The 18027-nt window shown below is 52.6% G+C and overlaps 1 protein-coding gene across 5 annotated transcripts in view; it reads right to left on the bottom strand.

Moving 5' to 3' along the window:
• Positions 1–18027, bottom strand: part of EIPR1 (EARP complex and GARP complex interacting protein 1) — a 123540-nt gene that overhangs the window by 98688 nt on the left and 6825 nt on the right. For 3 of the 5 annotated variants that reach the window (XM_059132772.1, XM_059132775.1, XM_059132771.1), the window contains exon 2: positions 12381–12464. The exons of 1 other annotated variant lie outside the window; for it this stretch is intronic. In XM_059132772.1, the coding sequence (XP_058988755.1) occupies positions 12381–12464 (84 nt within the window). Of the gene's footprint in view, positions 1–9261; positions 9286–12380; positions 12465–18027 lie in introns of those variants that run through there. One more of the 5 variants, XM_059132776.1, reaches the window with a different exon arrangement.

The raw sequence follows: 18027 nt of genomic DNA, 5'->3' as shown, positions 1-18027 counted from the left end.
GCCCAACACCCCCCAGGTCACTCTCACCTGGGGAAGCCTTCCTTCTCACCACCTCGCCAGGATGCCCTCTTCTCCGTGTGAGGACACAAAGCCCATGCCGTCCACATGCCGTCCACATGCCGTCCACATGCTGTCCAGGCCTTGGAGCCTGATCCCAAGTTCCTCTAGGCTCCTTTCTGCACTTCTGGGCACAGGGACACAGCAGGAAGGAGGGACGGGTCGAAGACCTCCCCCTCCCACCAAGTCCGTCTCTCCTGACCTGACGCACTCGGGTACTGCTCCGGCCCGTCACAACTGACGGTCCTCAGATTCTCCCACACATCCTCATTCACAGTTTCCAGACAGCCCACAGGATGCATCTTCGTGAAATGTTTTAATCTAGGCATGTTCGGGAAGAACGGTAAGACTCACCATAAACAGAGATCAGAGTAATACTGGCTAGCCTGTAAGACGGGCCAGGCGCGATGCTATCTGACACACATTATCTCCATTAATCCTGAAAAGAGCCATGAATAATCATCAGCCACAATCTACAGGGGAGGAACACAGGCTTGGAGAGCTGACATACGGTGTCTCCTGCGGTTAGAAGCAGGAGTCCAGAGCATGTGCTCTGAACCCCCAAGCCATCCAGGGCACACCGAGGCCCCTGCCCTCCGCACGGCAGCAGGAGAGCAAAAATCAGCCGCTGCCGCCAGAGAGGGAGGCCATATCTCCAGCTGCCTGTTCTCAGGGCACCACCGGCTCCCCGGCTTACACTGGGCGGGCCAGGAAATATTCTGTGCAAGACATCTCTGCAGTTACAGAGCAGTTCTGAGAACAATGCAAGGAAAACACCACGGTGTGTGCACACGATTGCAGGGGTGCAAAGGAAGGAGCAACTAATATTGGTTAAGAGTCGGACGGACGCGCCGCCGTCACCCTAAACTCTCCACACCACAGCTGAGTCCCTAAGATGCTTTCACAGCTTATAATGAAGATCAAACTTGTATATTGTGAATTACTATTACCTTTAAATAGTCTTTTTTTTTTTTTTTTAAAGATTTTATTTATTTATTTGTCAGAGAGCGAGCGAGCGAGAGCGAGCACAGGCAGACAGAGTGGAAGGCAGAGTCAGAGGGAGAAGCGGGCTCCCTGCGGAGCAAGGAGCCCGATGTGGGACTCGATCCCAGGACGCTGGGATCATGACTTGAGCCGAAGGCAGCGGCCCAACCAACCGAGCCACCCAGGCGTCCCCCTAAATAGTCTTTTAAAGTTGGATTTACTAGTGCTGGGCTAGGGGCACAGATGACTATGGAAAGTTAGGAGTAAGAGTCATACAGTTCATTAGGAAGCCGGTCAAGATGTCGACGCTCCTCATCTTCCTGGGGAACGGGGGCTTCAAGAAAGGTGTCCCTTGCCACAGACCCAGACTCCGCCGTGGCCCGGGGCCAGGTCTGAGCCGGACTCCAGGTCACTGCACTGTCTCTCCATCTCATCTCTCCCACTGAACTGAAGGTAAACAAACTCTTACAAATTAGAAAGAAAAAAATTTTAAATATGGATAAAATTAGAAATCAAAAATGAAAAGCTCCCTTCCTAGGGAACGTTAAGGTTCCGGTGGCTGGGCCACGGGCACGTCTCCCTGCTGGGGCCCCTGAGCCAGCAGGATGAAAGGTCTGGCCCGTCCACCACCGCAGACCTCACACCACACTGTCCACCACGAGACACGAACAGGCCCTCCCGGCAGTTCCTTCCGAAGAACATGGTGCAGCAGGCACTAGACCTGGAGAGGGCGTCCTCTGGCGGGTCTCACACCTCCAGAGCTCTCTCCTCCTGGCTCGAGGCAGGACCACAAAGCTCCATTTCAGCATCAGTCCACTCTGCTTCGGGGGGATACACGGGGTCTACTGTGATCTGGGACCAGGGGACCTGCGCCCAGTTTTGATTTTGCCGCTTCCCGGCCGGTGGACCCTGTGCCGGTCACTCACTCTCTGGGCTCTCGCTTCAGCGTAAGTATACTTAGGAAAATGGATTCCTAGGATTTCTTCATTAGACTTGAAACACAGTGATCCTTCAGCTAAGACTTAAACCGATCGGTTCCTGTCAAACACGCTACGTGTTTCCCGGTGCTCACTGCGCCCGTCGGCTATCACTTACCTGTCTGTATTAATACTCCTTCCCAACGCAAATAAGCTCCAGTGTATGGACAGCCTTTGTCCATGAAGCCAAACTACACTTGGGAGCCACAAAAAAGAAAGAAAAGAAAAAGACCCACATTCCACACCGTCCTTGCGCCCAGTGGGGGCACTTCTTGGACAAGCAGCGTCCTCGTGCGCGTGGGCTACTGTAACGAACAGCACAGGCGGTGCCTACACACAGGGGCATGCAGTGCTCACACCCCTGGAGGCGGGAAAGCCGAGCTCGGGATGCCACAGCATGCTTGGGTTTGGGGGAAGCCATCCTCCGGGGTCCGATGACCACCCTCTCCCCGTGTCCTCACGTGGCAGAGGAGTAAAGACACTATGGGTGCACCCCATTCACGACGGCTCCACTGCCATGACCTAAGCAACTTCCAGGGGCCCTACTCGCTCCTACCATCACCGGGGGCTGGGTTCCAACCTCTGCACCGGAGGGAGACCAACATGCAGAGCCAGCAAGTGGGCAGGACGGAGGTCCTTCGCTGCGGCTGGCCCAGGGCTGGAGAAAAAGCTGGGAGCTAACAGGTCACTGGAAAACCCCCAGCACTCTCTATCATCCCATTTCTAGACAGAAGCCCAACAACTGAAAAGCTATAGAGTAGAACTCTGTTTTAAAAAGAAATTCTGGGGCGCCTGGGTGGCTCAGTGCGTTAAAGCCTCTGCCTTCGGCTCAGGTCATGGTCCCAGGGTCCTGGGATCGAGGCCCACATCAGGCTCTCTGCTCAGTGAGGAGCCTGTTCCCCACCCCACCCCCTGCCTGCCTCTCTGCCTACTTGCGATCCCTCTCTCTCTGTGTCAAATAAATAAATAAAATCTTTAAAAAAATAATTAAAATTGAAATTCTGAGATGTGATCAATACTGAGAAAAGGGGTGGGGAGGGGGCAGCAGAAGAAGGGGTGAGGGAGGAGAGGGGGTTCCGTTCCAGGTCAGGGCAGGGGCGCTGAGTCTCGATGTCTGACAAAGGCCCAGGTGTTTCTCGGGGTAGCCGGGGCCACCGAGGACGAGCTCGCAGACAGATGCGGCTGAGGAACGAAGCTGACCGTAATCAAAACACAAACACAGGAAAATGGAGTTTACAAATTAAAAACAAAAGTTAGAAAGGAAAAGATCAATCCAGGGGAAGAAGCCACTGTGTGTCACCCCCTTCAGGGATCCACCTTCTCCCTGAGCGTGCGGGGAGAGGATGAGTCTGCGTCCTCCGTCACGCTGGCTCTTCCCCCAGCGGCGGCAGACGCGGGAAGTTAGCGACAGGCAAAAGGAATCTTGGGGAAAAGCCCATGCAGAAGCGAACCCCTTGTTTGGAGTCTCTGCCTAAAGCCCCCACCGGACAGCCAGCGAGCACACGGCCTCCGCGGAAAGCAGCCCACCGTCCCGCCCGCCCCGTAAGGACCAGCAAACGAAGGACCCACACAGCCATCCGCTCCTGGCGCGGAGCCGCGTGCAAACTAAGGGCAGAAACTAGAGCAGTTCCTCTGACGGAGAAAACAGGCCAGCGACGGTGACAGCTTCAAAAATTTCCAGAAAATAGCCCAGCTGAATTAATTAGGACTGGTTCGGGGACTGGCACTTTCTAGGGAATTAATGACTGCGCAGGAGCTACTGGCCCGAGGCGCAGCCGGGGGCTGTTAACCCTCACCAGCCAGCGGGGCCAGCCGTGGGAGGCGGGGGGAGCAGGGCCGCAGGGCCAGGGCCCCCGATCTGGGCGGCACTGCCTGATCTGGGGGCAGCTCCCAGCACTAGCGCCGTGGGTGTGGGTGTCTGCACGGAAGCCTGCAGGACGCCTTCAGGCCACGAACCCCGCCGCCCCCCTCCCCCCCGGTGCTGCAGGTGGAAGCAGGAGGGGGAGGCGGGGGGAAGGAGAGCAGCTGCGCTCCTGCCATATTCCAGCTCGCCCGCCTGCGAAAAACCCCAGAACTGCTCAGGACCAATCCCCTGCCTGCTGGGAAATGAGGTCAATGACCCCCACCCACCGAGGTCGCAGGCGTGGGAATGGCCCCCACCCGGCCCTGAGCAGCGCCCCACTTCCCCGTCCGGCAGATGTGTGTCTCTCTGAACCGCAGTCAGTGGGCAGCCTCTGGGGCACAGGACCCCCCCCCTTCCCAGCCTGTGCCAGCACCCAGGAGGTGGTGCTGGGGAGGGCACAGCCGAGCGGGCGCCACAGGGACCGTTGCTAGCACCCTACGAAGTCCTGTTGCTCCATGTGGAGGCACAAAGCCGGGAATCCCCATCCTCACCGACCCCCGGAGCCCGGGTCACCCTCACTGTCAGCAAACAAGCAGGGAGGGCCTCCAGGAAGGAGGGCTGGGAGGTCAGGGGGAGCCAGTTTTCTCCCCTTACAAATGCGCTCCAGAACCCTGCTCTGATGAGAACAGCGGTGGGCGGGGCACCTGGGTGGGGAGGTGGCTGAAGCGTCTGACTTTTGGTTTGGGCTCAGGTCATGATCTCGGGGTCGGGGGATCAAGCCCCACAACGGGCTCCATATTTGGAATCTGCTGGAGATTCTCTCTCTCCCTTGGCCCCTCGCCCCTGATGCAGGCTCTCTCTCTCTCAAATAAATAAATCTTTAAAACTAATAGTAATGACATCAGAGGGAAACAGAGGAACAAGCGTACTGCTCCTGGAGGACAGCAGAAGGGCAAATGCTGTGCCCTCACCGCCCCGGGGGTGTCCTCTTGGGGCCGCTGGCTGGGAGGCAGCCTCGGGAGACATACACCCCACGTGGGAGGACACGCGCCACGTGAGCAGGGAGTCAGGCCTATCGCACAGGAGTAAAACACACGTTGCAGGGACATGTGAGCTTGGCCTGTGTGAGGGGAACACACGGATTGGGCGTGTAGGGGCACAAGCTCAGGATCCAGCCCTCCCTGCTCTGGCGGCTCCCCAGCCACCCCCCAGGAATGAGACCCCCGGGCCGCGGGCCAGCACCATAGCCCACCCTCGCCAGGTCCCTCCTCCCCGCGAGAGCCCACCGGAAACCATCTTCCTAAGAAAGTCATTCTTCCTGACATTCTGCCAGAAGGAACGTGACACACACATTCAGAAAAGTGAAAATCAGGAAAATGATCTACCTCACAAATGCTCACCTCACCCATAGGTTACTGTGGCTCAAACTTTGAGGCTGTTTGACCCGTTTCCTCCGAGTTCTTCACCGTGTGTAAGACTCGCGTTTGAACTTGATTCACCACTGTTCTGAGGTATAACTGACGTAATATTCTATGGGCCCCATGGAGACACCTAACGAGTCAACATTTGTAGCCACTAAGAAATGGTCTTTTTTGACACTACTGAGATCACACAATAGATAAAATCCTAACATTTCACTGAATCACCGAACGATTCTGAAATTATGCCATTAATGAGTTTATAACTTAATGAGTGCAATCTATGATGACGACTCCGCCACGAGGAACCAGGTTCAACGGGGTCCCATCCTGTGAATCTGCCACCATAGAAAGCAGCTCCCGTCAACCTGATTCCCGCACATTTTGATGGCTGCTAAGTGTTTCACAATTATTTGTAACATTATAAAAATATTCCTTGTATATAAAGGTTTTCCTACTGTAAGGGCCTACTTAGCCAGAGGGAGCCATTGTGTTGTTTATGCAGCAAACTGAGACTGACCCTGCCCCTCCCCGAGGAACTGACTTAAAAACAAGTCCGGAAACCAGTCCCAGTCAGGTAGCAAAGCCCAGATACAAGGGTGGGTCAGGCCAGGTGGAGACATCCAATCAGTGGGGTGCACATACTGTCTCCCTAGCTACCAAGGAGAGTGGGCTCTGCCTTTTGGGTGCCAATTCTGACCAAGGTGATAGGCTAGTGCAAATATCTACTAGGGTAAATTGAAATTCCGTTGGCCACCCGTGTGTGACCTAGCATGATTGTACAGTTGTCTCTGTGTGTTGCAATCTCATTGGCCACCTGTGTGTGCCCAGGCTCAACCACATGGCCTTTGCTCTATAAAAGTTAGTCTGTGAGGCTGGGAGGGGTCGCCTCTTTGTAAGAGACGGCCCCGACCGGTCGGTTTGATTCTCGATGCTTGGTGCAAAATAAAGCTTTGCCTGACCTTCGCTTTGTATCAGTCTTGCTCCTTTGATCACGGACCCATTATTGGGGGACCTATCACTGGGGGCTCGTCTGGGATCAAATGATGAGAACTGAGCCAGCATCAGAATTTCTGGGAAAAGCCTCCAGAGGTAAGATTTCAGGATCCTGTCTGTCTGGTTGCAGAGCTCCAGGGTATAGCCCACCAGGGAGAAGCTAGATGCAGCCATGCTCCCCAGAGCTGGAGTGGACGCAGGGACGCCCCATCCCACCACTGGTAGATCGTCAGGGGGTTCGAGTCCCCCTGTGCGGTCACAGGATTCAAGTCCCCCTGGGCAGTCAGGAGATCAAGAAAGTCCCCATCGGTGGCAGGTTCTGGGTAAGGACCCCTGGGCCTGTGGTTGTCTTTGTCCTTTTGTTGTCTGTTGTTTATTGTGTTTGCAGGGGATGGAGAAAGTCCCCACCAGCAGCAGGCTCTGGATGAGGATCACTGGGCCTGTGGTTGTCTTTGTCTTATCTTTTTGTTGTCTGTTGTGTTGTTTATTGTGTTTGGAGAAATGGGGCAAGCGGGGAGTAAGGGAACTGTGATACCCCTAAGTCTTGTTCTTTAGCAATATCAAGGATTTTCAAGGTAAAGCCACCCAGTCGGGTAACAAGGTTTAGCCGGTTAAACTAAAAACACTGCCAATTAGAGTGGCCCATTTTCTCCACAGGGTGGCCGCTGGAAGGAATGTTTGCCTTGGCTCAGATCTACTCTACCCAGAGTAAGGTCTTCGATCTCCATCGAGACCAAATACCATACACCATGGCCTGGCGATACCTGATAGAAAAGCCACCGTCATGGCTCAAGTCTCACCTTCCCCTACTAATGAAACCACCTCTCTCCCTCTAAGGCAGGGCGGATCACCAAAACCAGAACAGAGAGATGAGGGGACCACGGAAGAGGACCGTCCTACCCCATCGGACGTGGAGGATGTGGATGCCCCCATCTGCCCCCTAAACCTGATAGACCTGACTCTCGGTCCTGAGATGCCCTTACCAGTCCCCCTCATATGCAGTTGGGGTCCACCTATGGGACCACCAAGCAGAAAGACCGCCCTGATCCTTCCCCTTTCCTCTATCCCCCTCTGCCTTCCTCTACCTCACCAGTTCGATCAGCGCCAATGCTGCCTCTCCATGAGGTTGCTCTATCAGACGGGAGAGGGCGCCCCCACCTAACCTCTATCCCTTTCTCCTCTTCTGACCTCTGTAACTGGAGGGCCCAACACAAATCCTTCTTGGTCCACCCTCAGGATTTAATTAGTCTCCTGGAGACTGTCTTTCTTACCCATCAGCCCACCTGGGTGGATATTCAACAGCTCCTGATGGCTCTCTTTAATGCAGAAGACAGGGATCGCATCTCGTGAGAAACCCATAAGGTGATAAGCGAGAGACCTGGCAGGGACCTCGATCCCTGGCGAAGGGAGGACTCCTGCCCGAGGGAATCCCCCAACTGGGAGTCAAACTCCAATGAAGGTAAGGAGAGCCTACGCTTCTACCGCCAGGCTCTACTGGGAGGCCTCCATGCAGCTGTAAGGAGACCCATAAAAAGATCTAAAATTAGTGCGGTGACTGAAGGTAAGAATGAGTCTCCGGGAGCTTTCCTAGAAAGGCTTATTGGAGCCTATAAAATGTATAGCCCGATCGACCCTGAGGCACCCAAAAATCAGAGGGCAGTGAATCTTGCTTTTGCCAGTCAGTCAGCCCCAGATATAAAGAGGAAATTTAAGAGGAAATATAAGAGGAAATAACTTCAGAAAATCGAAGGATTTGAAAGGAAGAATCTGACTGAGTTGGTGGGAATAGCAGAAAAGCTGTTTAACAACAAGACTGCACAAGAGGATGGAAAACAGACAAAAAAACTGGTTACGGTTTTGGCGGTGCGTGAAGCGGGGAGGAGACGGGGAAAGAGCGCAACGGAAGGGGAAAGGCAGGTAGGGGTGGTCCGTGCGAGGAAAAGCCCGAGCACAGAGAAGACAGGCGGGAAGACGCAGATTCAGACCAGTGCGCTCACTGTGAGGGAAACGGACGCTGGGCCAGGGAGCGCCCCGAACGGCAGACGGCAATGCTGGCCCCCAGAGACCGAAGGGGCCGTGGTTCGGAGCCCTCCCCGGACCTCGGGTAAAAACTGAAGCAGAGGGGAAATCAAGTGATTTTTTGGTGGACACGGGAGCCCAATTTTCCTCATTACTTAACCCTATGGGAAAACTATCTGGACAGAAAGTCTGGGTACAAGGGGTGAATGGCACAGAAAGACATGAACGGACAACAGAAAGGACTTTAAATTTGGCCTCAGGAGTAGTCAAGCATCGATTCTTGGTCCTCCCTAACGCCCCGTATTACCTGATGGGAAGAGATCTCCTCCCCAAACTACGAGCTGGCATTCAGTTCTCGGAAGGAGACATGACTGTAACCTTGAGACAACCCACTGTGCAGATGCTTGTGGCAGCAGTAGATGGATACCTTCTTTACCAGCCAGTCTCAGAACCAGAGCAGACAAGAGAAGGGAGCCTTCTCCAAACCCTACAGGTCGAGTTTCCTGAAGTCTGGACAGAAGGGAAGCCCCCTGGCTCGGCCAAGGGACAGCCTCCAGTGGTGATACAATGAAAAGCAAGGGCCACGGCTGTTCGCGTCCGGCAGCACCCCCTCCCCTGGGAAGCAAAGGAAGGGATCAGAAAACACATGAACCGCCTCCGCGGAGACGGGATCCTAGTGCCTTGCAAGTCTCCATGGAACACACCTTTGCTGCCCATTAAAAAGGCCGAGACTGGGGAGTACCAACCCGTCCAGACTTGCGGGAAGTTAATAAACAGGTTGAAGACATCCACCCGACAGTGCCTAACCCCTATACCCTACTCTCCCTCCTGGGCCCCAGAAGAACTGTGTATACCGTCTTAGATCTCAAGGATGCATTCTTTCTGCATATCTTTAGCAAAGGAATTCTCAGCACCTTTTTGTTTTTGAGTGGTCTGACCCACAAGAAGGATTCCAAGGCCAGCTCACCTGGACAAGACTTCCCCAAGGATTCAAGAATTCGCCCACTATCTTTGACGAGGCGCTACATGAGGATTTGCGTGAGTACAACCCAGGAGTCACTCTGTTACAGTACGTTGATGACTTGCTAGCAGCCACTGAGGACTATGAGTCATGTTTGCGGGGGACGAGAGCGCTCTTACAGACTCTGCAGGAAAAAGGGTATGGGGTGTCAGTGAAGAAAGCACAGCTCTGTCAGAGCCATGCCACTTATCCAGGCTTTGATCTCCACGAGGGCATGCGTTCACTGTCTGAGTCCAGGGAACAGGTGATCACCCAATACCCCCACTCCACCACGTCCCGACAAGTGAGGGAGTTTCTTGGGACGGCGGGCTACTGTAGGCTGTGGATACCGCGATTTGCGGAGGTTGCCCGACCTCTCTATGAACTGGCAAAACAGGGCTCACTATGATAGAGTGGACAGCTGAGGCAGAAGGAGCATCTCGGGAGTTACAAACAGCCTTACTGCGTGCCCCAGCATTGGCCACCCCAGCTGTTACCAAGCCCTTCCACTTGTATGTGGATGAAAAAGCAGTGGTGGGCAAAGGAGTTTTAACTCAGACTCTGGGACCCTGGCGAAGGCCAGTAGCCTATCTTAGCAAGAAATCAGATCCAATGGTGGCTGGGTTCCTCCCTTGCCTCCACATAATTGCTGCCATGGCCCTCCTGGTCAAGATGCAAGTAAATTGACTTTGGGTCAAAATCTCATCTTGCCACCACTCACGCTATCAAGGGCCTTCTCCAGACTCCACCAGACCGATGGATGACGAATGCCCGAGTGATGGGGTATCAGGCCCTCCTCCTCAATAAACCAAGAGTGACCATCCGGCCCCTGGCGGTGCTAAATCCAACCACACTGCTGCTAGAAGAGCTGGCTGACCACCCACACGACTGCAGGGAGGTTCTAACCCAAGTCACAGGAATAAGGCTGGACCTCAGAGACATTCCCCTCCTGGATGCAGAGATGACTCTGTTCACAGGTGGGAGTAGCTACATGGTCGATGGAAAGAGGTATGCGGGGACTGCAGTGGTTTCCCCTGAGCAGAAACTCTGGACAGCAGCCCCGCCACACAGAACCTCGGTGCAAAAAGCGGAGCTGATTGCACTTACCAAGGTACTACAGATGGCCAAAGGTAAAATCACCACCATTTATAAGGACAGCAGTACGCCTTTGCTACTCTCCATATACATGGGGCTTTTTACAAAAAGGGGCCTATTAACAGCAGAAGGAAAAGGAATTAAAAACAGAGGAGAAACACTGGCTCTCCTCCAGGCTGTTTGGGACCCAAAAGAGGTGGCCATTTTGCATTGCCTGGGACACCGAAAGGGGACTGATCTGATTTCAAAAGGAAACCAATTAGCAGATCAAGCCACAAAGCAAGCAGCCAGAGAAACAGTGCAAGAGCTGGTGACACTCCTGGCTCCAGCCCTACCAGAAAAGCTGGACTATTCAGAGGAAGATTTAAAGTATTTACAAAAATGGGCTAAATTGGACTATGAAGGGGACTGGGCTAAGACTAAAACAGGAAAGTTAATTCTTCCTTGAAGTCTAAGTAAGAAGTTAGTAGACCAGATACATCAGAGTACTCATTTGGGGACACGCAAACTCAAGGAGCTTATAGGCAAGCAGTTCCAGGTTTCTAAATTAGGGCGTATGGTTCAGGATATAGTTGACAGATGTGCTCAATGCCAGGCAGTTAATTCAGGAGGAACTAGAATGAGAAGAGGGAAAAGAGAAAGAGGTAAGGAACCAGGAATTTATTGGGAAATAGATTTTACAGAGATGAGACCCAGAAAACATGGGCACAAGTACATGTTAGTTTTTGTAGATACCCTTTCAGGCTGGGTAGAGGCTTTTTCCGCCAAATGTGGGACGGCAGGAGTGGTAGCCAAAAAGCGGTAAAAAAGTGGTAGCCAAGAAGAAATAATTCCTAGGTTTGGGCTGCCTCTCACAATCGGGTCAGACAACGGCCCTGCATTTGTGAGTTTGGTGTCATAGGCATTGGCCAAGGCCGTGGGCACTAATTGGAAACTACCTTGTGCCTACTGGCCCCAGAGTTCCAGGCAAGTAGAGAGAATGAACCGGACTCCTAAAGAGACCTTGACAGAGCTAATTCTGGAGACTGGCGGTGGATGGGTCGGTTTGATTCTCGATGCTTGGTGCAAAATAAAGCTTTGCTTGACCTGCGCTTTGTATCAGTCTTGCTCCTTTGATCACGGACCCATTATTGGAGGACCTAACACCTATGCTTTGGGTATAGGAAATAAAGGTTAAAGAACATAAACATTTATTTATAAATCTCCACATATAGGTCACGAGACCAGACGCCAAAATGACTATGTGAATTTAAAAACACAAGCGTGGAGATTTCACTATACCACACCCGGCACCAAACACTTTCAAGGCCATCTTAGAGTCACTCCCCCTGCGGGACAGTGGTAACTGGGCAGAGGCCCTGCTCCAAGACACACGGCTTTTGTCCATTTCCCCAGGATCCAAGCAGTTCACTTCTTCACAACATCCTCAGCACCCGCGAGGTACAGAGAACACATGGCCTTATCTCCAGCTTGGTGATGAGGAAAATGAACTCCAGCAAGATTAATCCATTCGGTCAAGGTCAAATGTCTGCGAAGAGCCATGAGCTGAAGGCTGATCCGTCAGCCGCCAACCGTTCTCACTACAGCAGTGAGAACAGCCCCTCCTGTTGTGTGCGGCAGTGAAAGCGTGGCCCTTGACAGATGATGGCCTCATCTAGACTCAGCTGGCAAGAACACTGTGTGTCCCCCGGCAGCCTAGGGACAGGCAGTAGCGCCGACCATGTGCCTGGAGAGCTCCTCAGTCACTTATGCGGCAAACCCTACATGACCTCAGACGGAAACCACAACAGCCATGCTGCACAGAGCACGCTTACATCGCTGAGCTCGATTATTATGTAAGCTCGGATATTTAAATCCCAATGAAAGTTTTATTTTGTTTGTGTGGCATTAATTTTCCCAAGTGTTGCTTGAAAAAAATCAAGAGCAAAATTATTATAAAAGTAAGAACAGGCTTAGTAATTAACATGTATACATTTGTCAAACATAGTTACCTGATTATCATATTTGAGAGACTGCGTCCCGACCAAAAACCGAATGGCATCTGTTTCTGCAGTCTGAGGTGTGAGGGCACGTGCCTGCGGGAGGGAAGGAAAGCGCACACACATTTAAGCAGTTCGACTTGACAGAGTTTAGAAGGCAGTTACCTTCTCTGCGGCTGCTGGGGTGGCAGTAGTTCAAAGTGCCCACTAGGCAACTCAGAAATGTGGATGCAAGGCCTTCAACTTTCGTATACATTGTGACTAACAATTCCATTCAAATGCATACATAGAAACAATTATAAACGGGCACAGAAAATAAGCAATAAAGATGTAAATGGTATTTTTAATGAAACCACAATTTTCAACGGCAACAGACTGGTGGAACAAATCATCCTTCAACAGTGCAGCAGAAAACCGCCCCCAGCAATGGCAGAAGAGGTGGTTTAAACCAAGCACTGGCAGAGGGCAACCGTTAAAATGAAACAAAATACTATGAATTTGTTCCAAGGCCTCCTTTAAGGAGTTCCCACAGCGAAGAATAAACGCCACGATCTTGGGAAGGAGCAAAGCATCGAGGAGCAAGCCTGACCTCGAGCCCGCTCTCAGCGGCCAGTCCAGAAGGGTGGCTCGCAGCTGACACCAAGGAACGCTTCTGACGGGCCCCTGGACTGAGGGGACAAACACGGAGTGCAGGGCCCACCCCGGAGAAGGAGCCAGCGGAGAGCTAACAGTCAGGATTGGGGTCCCGGAGGGCAGAGGCCAGGAGTGAAGGTGTCAACCCGCACAGACTGCTGCTCCAGGTCATCGTGGTCCGCAACTGGATTCTAAGTAACTGAGCAGACGGGTGCTCCTGGGCCGGCGAGACCCGCCCATCCTCCGGAGGAAGACAAAGACCTCCAAAGGTTCTACAGTTTTTCTCACAATGTCAAACGCTCAATCAAAAATAACTAGTCCGACACCCACCCAAAACCAAATGATTAAAAACCAAACTGCAAACAACAGAAAGGCCTGCTGAGCGTTCAGATGGTCAGGCTCTGGGCAACCAGCTGTAGAACATCAGGCTTTGTGCACAGGTTTGCCGGGAACACTCTTAGGAAGGACACCATGGGGGGAGCAGGAGCGAAACATGAAGGAAGCAGGAGTGGCCAGAGGACGCAGGACTGGCCAGAGGACAGGGAGGCCAGAGCCGGGATGGCTCCTCAGAGTGGAGCCATCATGGCCAGGCCCATCTGCGACCCTGCCCCCAACCCCACCAATCAGTCGTTGGCAGCAGGCTCTCCTGGAGGGGGTGTGACTTAGGGCAACGTGGCTCTGCTCAGCTGAGGGCAAACTCTAACAGCACCCACCGAGAGCTCCCAGCCACCCATAATCCCAGAACCCGCTGCATTTCCTGAAAGAGGAATCGGGGTGGTGCACCACAGCAGGAATTACAACACCTGTGCTTAATATTGTCAATAATTAAAAGACCAAATAAAAAATTTCAGGTGAAGAGTCTGAAGCCTCAAAGGAAAAGACTGTTCATAAATGGTTAATGCTCGTGGGACAAACACAACCAAACCCACATCTCTTTCAGTACGACCAGGAAGTGTGCCAGGACCAATCCCTCCATCCCCACAGCTCGTGCTCTGATGCCCGTGGGAGGAAAGGTGGCAGCATGAGAGGGACGCAGGAAGCCCGTGGGAGGCACAGGTGGCGGGGAGGTGGGGGCAGTGGCTGCGGGCGTTGAAGATGGAAGGAGTCCGTGGACCAAGGAGTACAACAGGCCCCTCAAGAAGCTAGAAAAGGCAAGAGAACAGATTGCCCCCGAGCCTCCTGGGAAGAATGCGGCCCTACCAACGCCCTGATTTAAGCCCCATGAGGCCCACATGAGGCTTCAGAACTACAGAATTGTAAGGTACAAGGCGCTGTTCTTTAAAATCATTAAATAGGGGCACCTGAGTGGCTCAGTGGGTTAAAGCCTCTGCCTTCAGCTCAGGTCATGATCCCAAGTCCTGGGATCGAGCCCCGAATCAGGCTCTCTGCTCAGAGGGGAGCCTGCTTCCCTTCCTCTCTCTCTGCCTGCCCCTCTGTCTACTTGTGATCTCTGTCTGTCAAATTAAGTAAATAAAATCTTTATAAATAAATAAATAAGTAAAACCATCAAATTGGTGCTGCCTTGTTCTAGCAACGACAAGAAACTGATAGCACCACACACAGTTCACCACGCAGGCCACTGTCCACATGCTCTCTTCCCACAGGCAGCTAGACACAGCCAAGACGTCCCACGTCCTCCTCCACCACATCTTATTCCTACATGTGTTTCTCAATTTCTTACTCATTCTTCCTAAAATAGGGTGAGCAGGACCCCTGGCGGACTCAATTAGTTAAGTGTCTACCTTCTACTCAGGTCATGATCGCACGGCCCTAGACTTGAACCCTGCATCGGGCTCCCTGCTCAGAGGAAGTCTGCTTCTCCCTCTGAACCCCTCCCCACTCATGTGCACGTGTTCTCTCTTTCAGATAAGTAAATAAATAAATCTTAAAAATAAATAAATAAAACGGGAGTAGATTAACAGTATAGCAGCCATCCTGACCAGTCAGTCTGTCTCATTTTTGAGACAGGGTGAACAAGACCTTTTCAGTGTCCACTGCCAAAAGGTTTGGAGACAACAATTTCATGTCATGCTCTCAGAAAATTCAACCATAGCCCTATGTCCCTACCCCTCCTCACAAAGGGTTGCTGGCATAAAAACGCTAACTACAAGAACACGTCAGTTAACAGCAAGAACATACATGTCCAGAGCAGTACCCACATTATGAGACGTCAGGACGAAGAAATCCAGTCTCGCCAACCAGCCTACAACCTGCTCAACAGAACTGGACTGCAGTCGCAGACCTCTTGGCAAAACTGATGAATTCTTTGTGAGTCTATACACCTTCTGCCAAAAATACACCAAGTAGAACTCTGCACGTGATACCAGCAAATTCACAGATGCCCTGAATCCTGCTAATTCGAGCGCCGCTCGCTTAGAGTAAAAGCACTGGTGAGGAAGCACCACACCATTGCACAGACAAAGCCCAGCTGCTTGGAAGGAAGAGCCCAGGTCAATGGAGGGGATGCGGGGCAGGCTCCCCCTTCAAACAAGAACACAAAGACTCAAATGGAGGTACATGCCATCACCCCAGACAGAAGAAGCCTGAAAGCCCCTAAAACAGGGCCCAGAAGAGGACTCATCTGAGAGAAATGATTATTTTCCACGAAAAGACTCATTCATGCTTCGAGTCAGCAAGTGCGAGCGGACTATGTGACCCCTGCACCGCGGCTACGCATGGAAGGTGCCACGGAGGACAGGACACTGGCCCTGCCCTCAGGAAACAGATTCGCAGGAGACAGTGGACAAGACCTAAACACCGCAGGTGGGAAATGACTATATCTCAGAGCCCCTGGCCCAGACCACTCAGCAGCAAATCAACATTGATCAAAACACACCCATGAGCTTGACTTCCAGCAGAAGACAGCACTAAGTGCCATCACCGGAAAGCAGGGAGAAATACGCTGTCAGTTGCCATGAGATGGAATGAAAGGCCAGCTCAGACCTGCAGGGGCTGCTGAGGCCATCATGAGCCAGCAGCCAACCTGCTTCATCCCGAAGCAATTTACAGAGCCTGGAGCCAGAGCCCGGAGCCGCAGCCCTGGGTAAGCATGCAAGGAAATGAAGTCAAAGAGCTCGTGTGTTTCAGAGACAAAAGCTGCCACAGTTTAGAAAAGCACCATGAGTTTGAGACTCTGCATGCTGTCACACACAGCAAGCCCCTTCTTTTTTAAAGCACTGAAGAGGAGGGGCACCAGGGTGGCGCGGTCAGTTAAGCGTCCACCTCTTGGTTTCAGCTCAGGTCGAGGTCTTGGGATCGTAAGATCAAGCCCCACGATGGGCTCCATGCTTGGCTCGGAATCTGCTTGAGATTCCCTCTCCCCTCCCCTGCTTACATGCATGTACGCTCTCCAAAATGAGTAAATAAAAATAAAAAACGGAAGAGAATTACTCTTACCAAAAAAAATAATAAAAACCTGAATCTTTAAAAATTACAGTGAAATCTCAAAAACATTGAATCTAAGATCATTTTAGTACTTTATTAGGTTAAAATAATAATAACTCTGGCCATTTGGGTGACAGATATGTGTCCATAATGCTGGTCTTACGATGAAGGGAATGATCAAATGACCTTCTTAAATCTAGTCATGGTAATAGTTCTGAGGTGCTCCAATGACCTCGTTATTACAAGATCAAATTTTAGGTATAATAGGCCATAAAGTATCTGCATGTATTTTACCTTGGTTCATCTTCATAACACAATGAAGGAAACCCAAAGTCAGGATGGACAATATTATTGCTCCTTAGAAGATAAAGACGCTGAGGACCAGAGAGGCTCGGTGACTTGGCCATGGTCACAAAGCCCCTAGAAGAAGAAGCACCCGGACTCCCAGCCGGTTCTCTTTCTGCTGTGGTGATGTGGGGACCTGGCATAGGTAAGATACCTGTACACGGGACTGAAGGCAGAGCACGGTCACGTTGTTATCATTCTATACCCTGTTCTCAAATAAAGGCCGTGGCATGTGCCTGACACCGCTGTCTTCCCCGCACCTCGCCATTTAGTGAGCTGACCCAGGACGCGGCAAGTGCAGATGCCGGGGAGCCAGGCTCTCGGTGGGGAAGGTCCCCTTCACGACAGGACGGCAACCCCAGGCCTCCCCGGACTTGCTGTGCACTGAGCTGTCCCTTGGGCGACTCAAAATTGTCTTCACGGGCTTATTAGTCCGAGCAAGTAAATGCTCCCTCTGCTGACCATCCGGCCCCGCTGCCCATCAGAACTTCACCCCCGCAAGCCGCACCCCAGGCAAGCACAAGGCGCAGCCAAGGTGAGCAGGTGGAACAGAGCCGGTGCTTTCCGTGGTAGAGACCGGGCGGCTGGACCTTCTATCGGAAGCGGTCTCCCCGCAGAAACAGCCTCTTTTTTTTTTTTTTTTAAATTTTATTTATTTGACACAGAGAGAGAGAGCACAAGTAGACAGAGAGGCAGGCAGAGAGAGAGGGAGAAGCAGGCTCGCCGTTGAGCAGAGAGCCCGACGCGGGGCTTGATCCCAGGACCCCGGGATCATGACCCGAGCCGTAGGCAGAGGCTTTAACCTACTGAGCCACCCAGGCGCCCCAGAAACGGCGTCTTTACCGCAAGCTGCCCCCCCTCGCTGTCCCCCACCCCCCACCCCCCCGCTAGGAAGACCGAGCAGGAAGCCGGCGACCACCCTGCGACCTTCCTCACACAGCAGCACCTCCTCAGCGCGCGGCAGATCACTTCCACTTCGCAAACAGAAAGAAAGAGCGAAAAGGAGGCAGAGCCCCACTTCTTCACTCTGTACTAAGTAAACACCTACTTCTCCGCCCCATCTCGCACCCCCAGACCGCAGAGGTCCAGAGTGCGGCAGAGAAGCACCAAAGCTCTTGAGCTGCTCACGGAAAACTGGGGCAACAGCACTGCTCCTGGGGACGAAGGGGCCACACCACACATGATCACTGGTACATTCACTGACACCCTCACTCGTGTGCGTGCCAAGGCTGACCTTTCAGCCCCACCAAGGGGCTGCCACCTGTCCCTCGCCCACTCTGCTCTGCCCTGCCTGCCC

This window comes from Mustela lutreola, chromosome 9 (genome assembly GCF_030435805.1).
Source record: "Mustela lutreola isolate mMusLut2 chromosome 9, mMusLut2.pri, whole genome shotgun sequence".
In the NCBI taxonomy this organism is placed as follows: domain Eukaryota; kingdom Metazoa; phylum Chordata; class Mammalia; order Carnivora; family Mustelidae; genus Mustela; species Mustela lutreola.
This window is presented reverse-complemented; position numbering and strand designations above follow the sequence as displayed.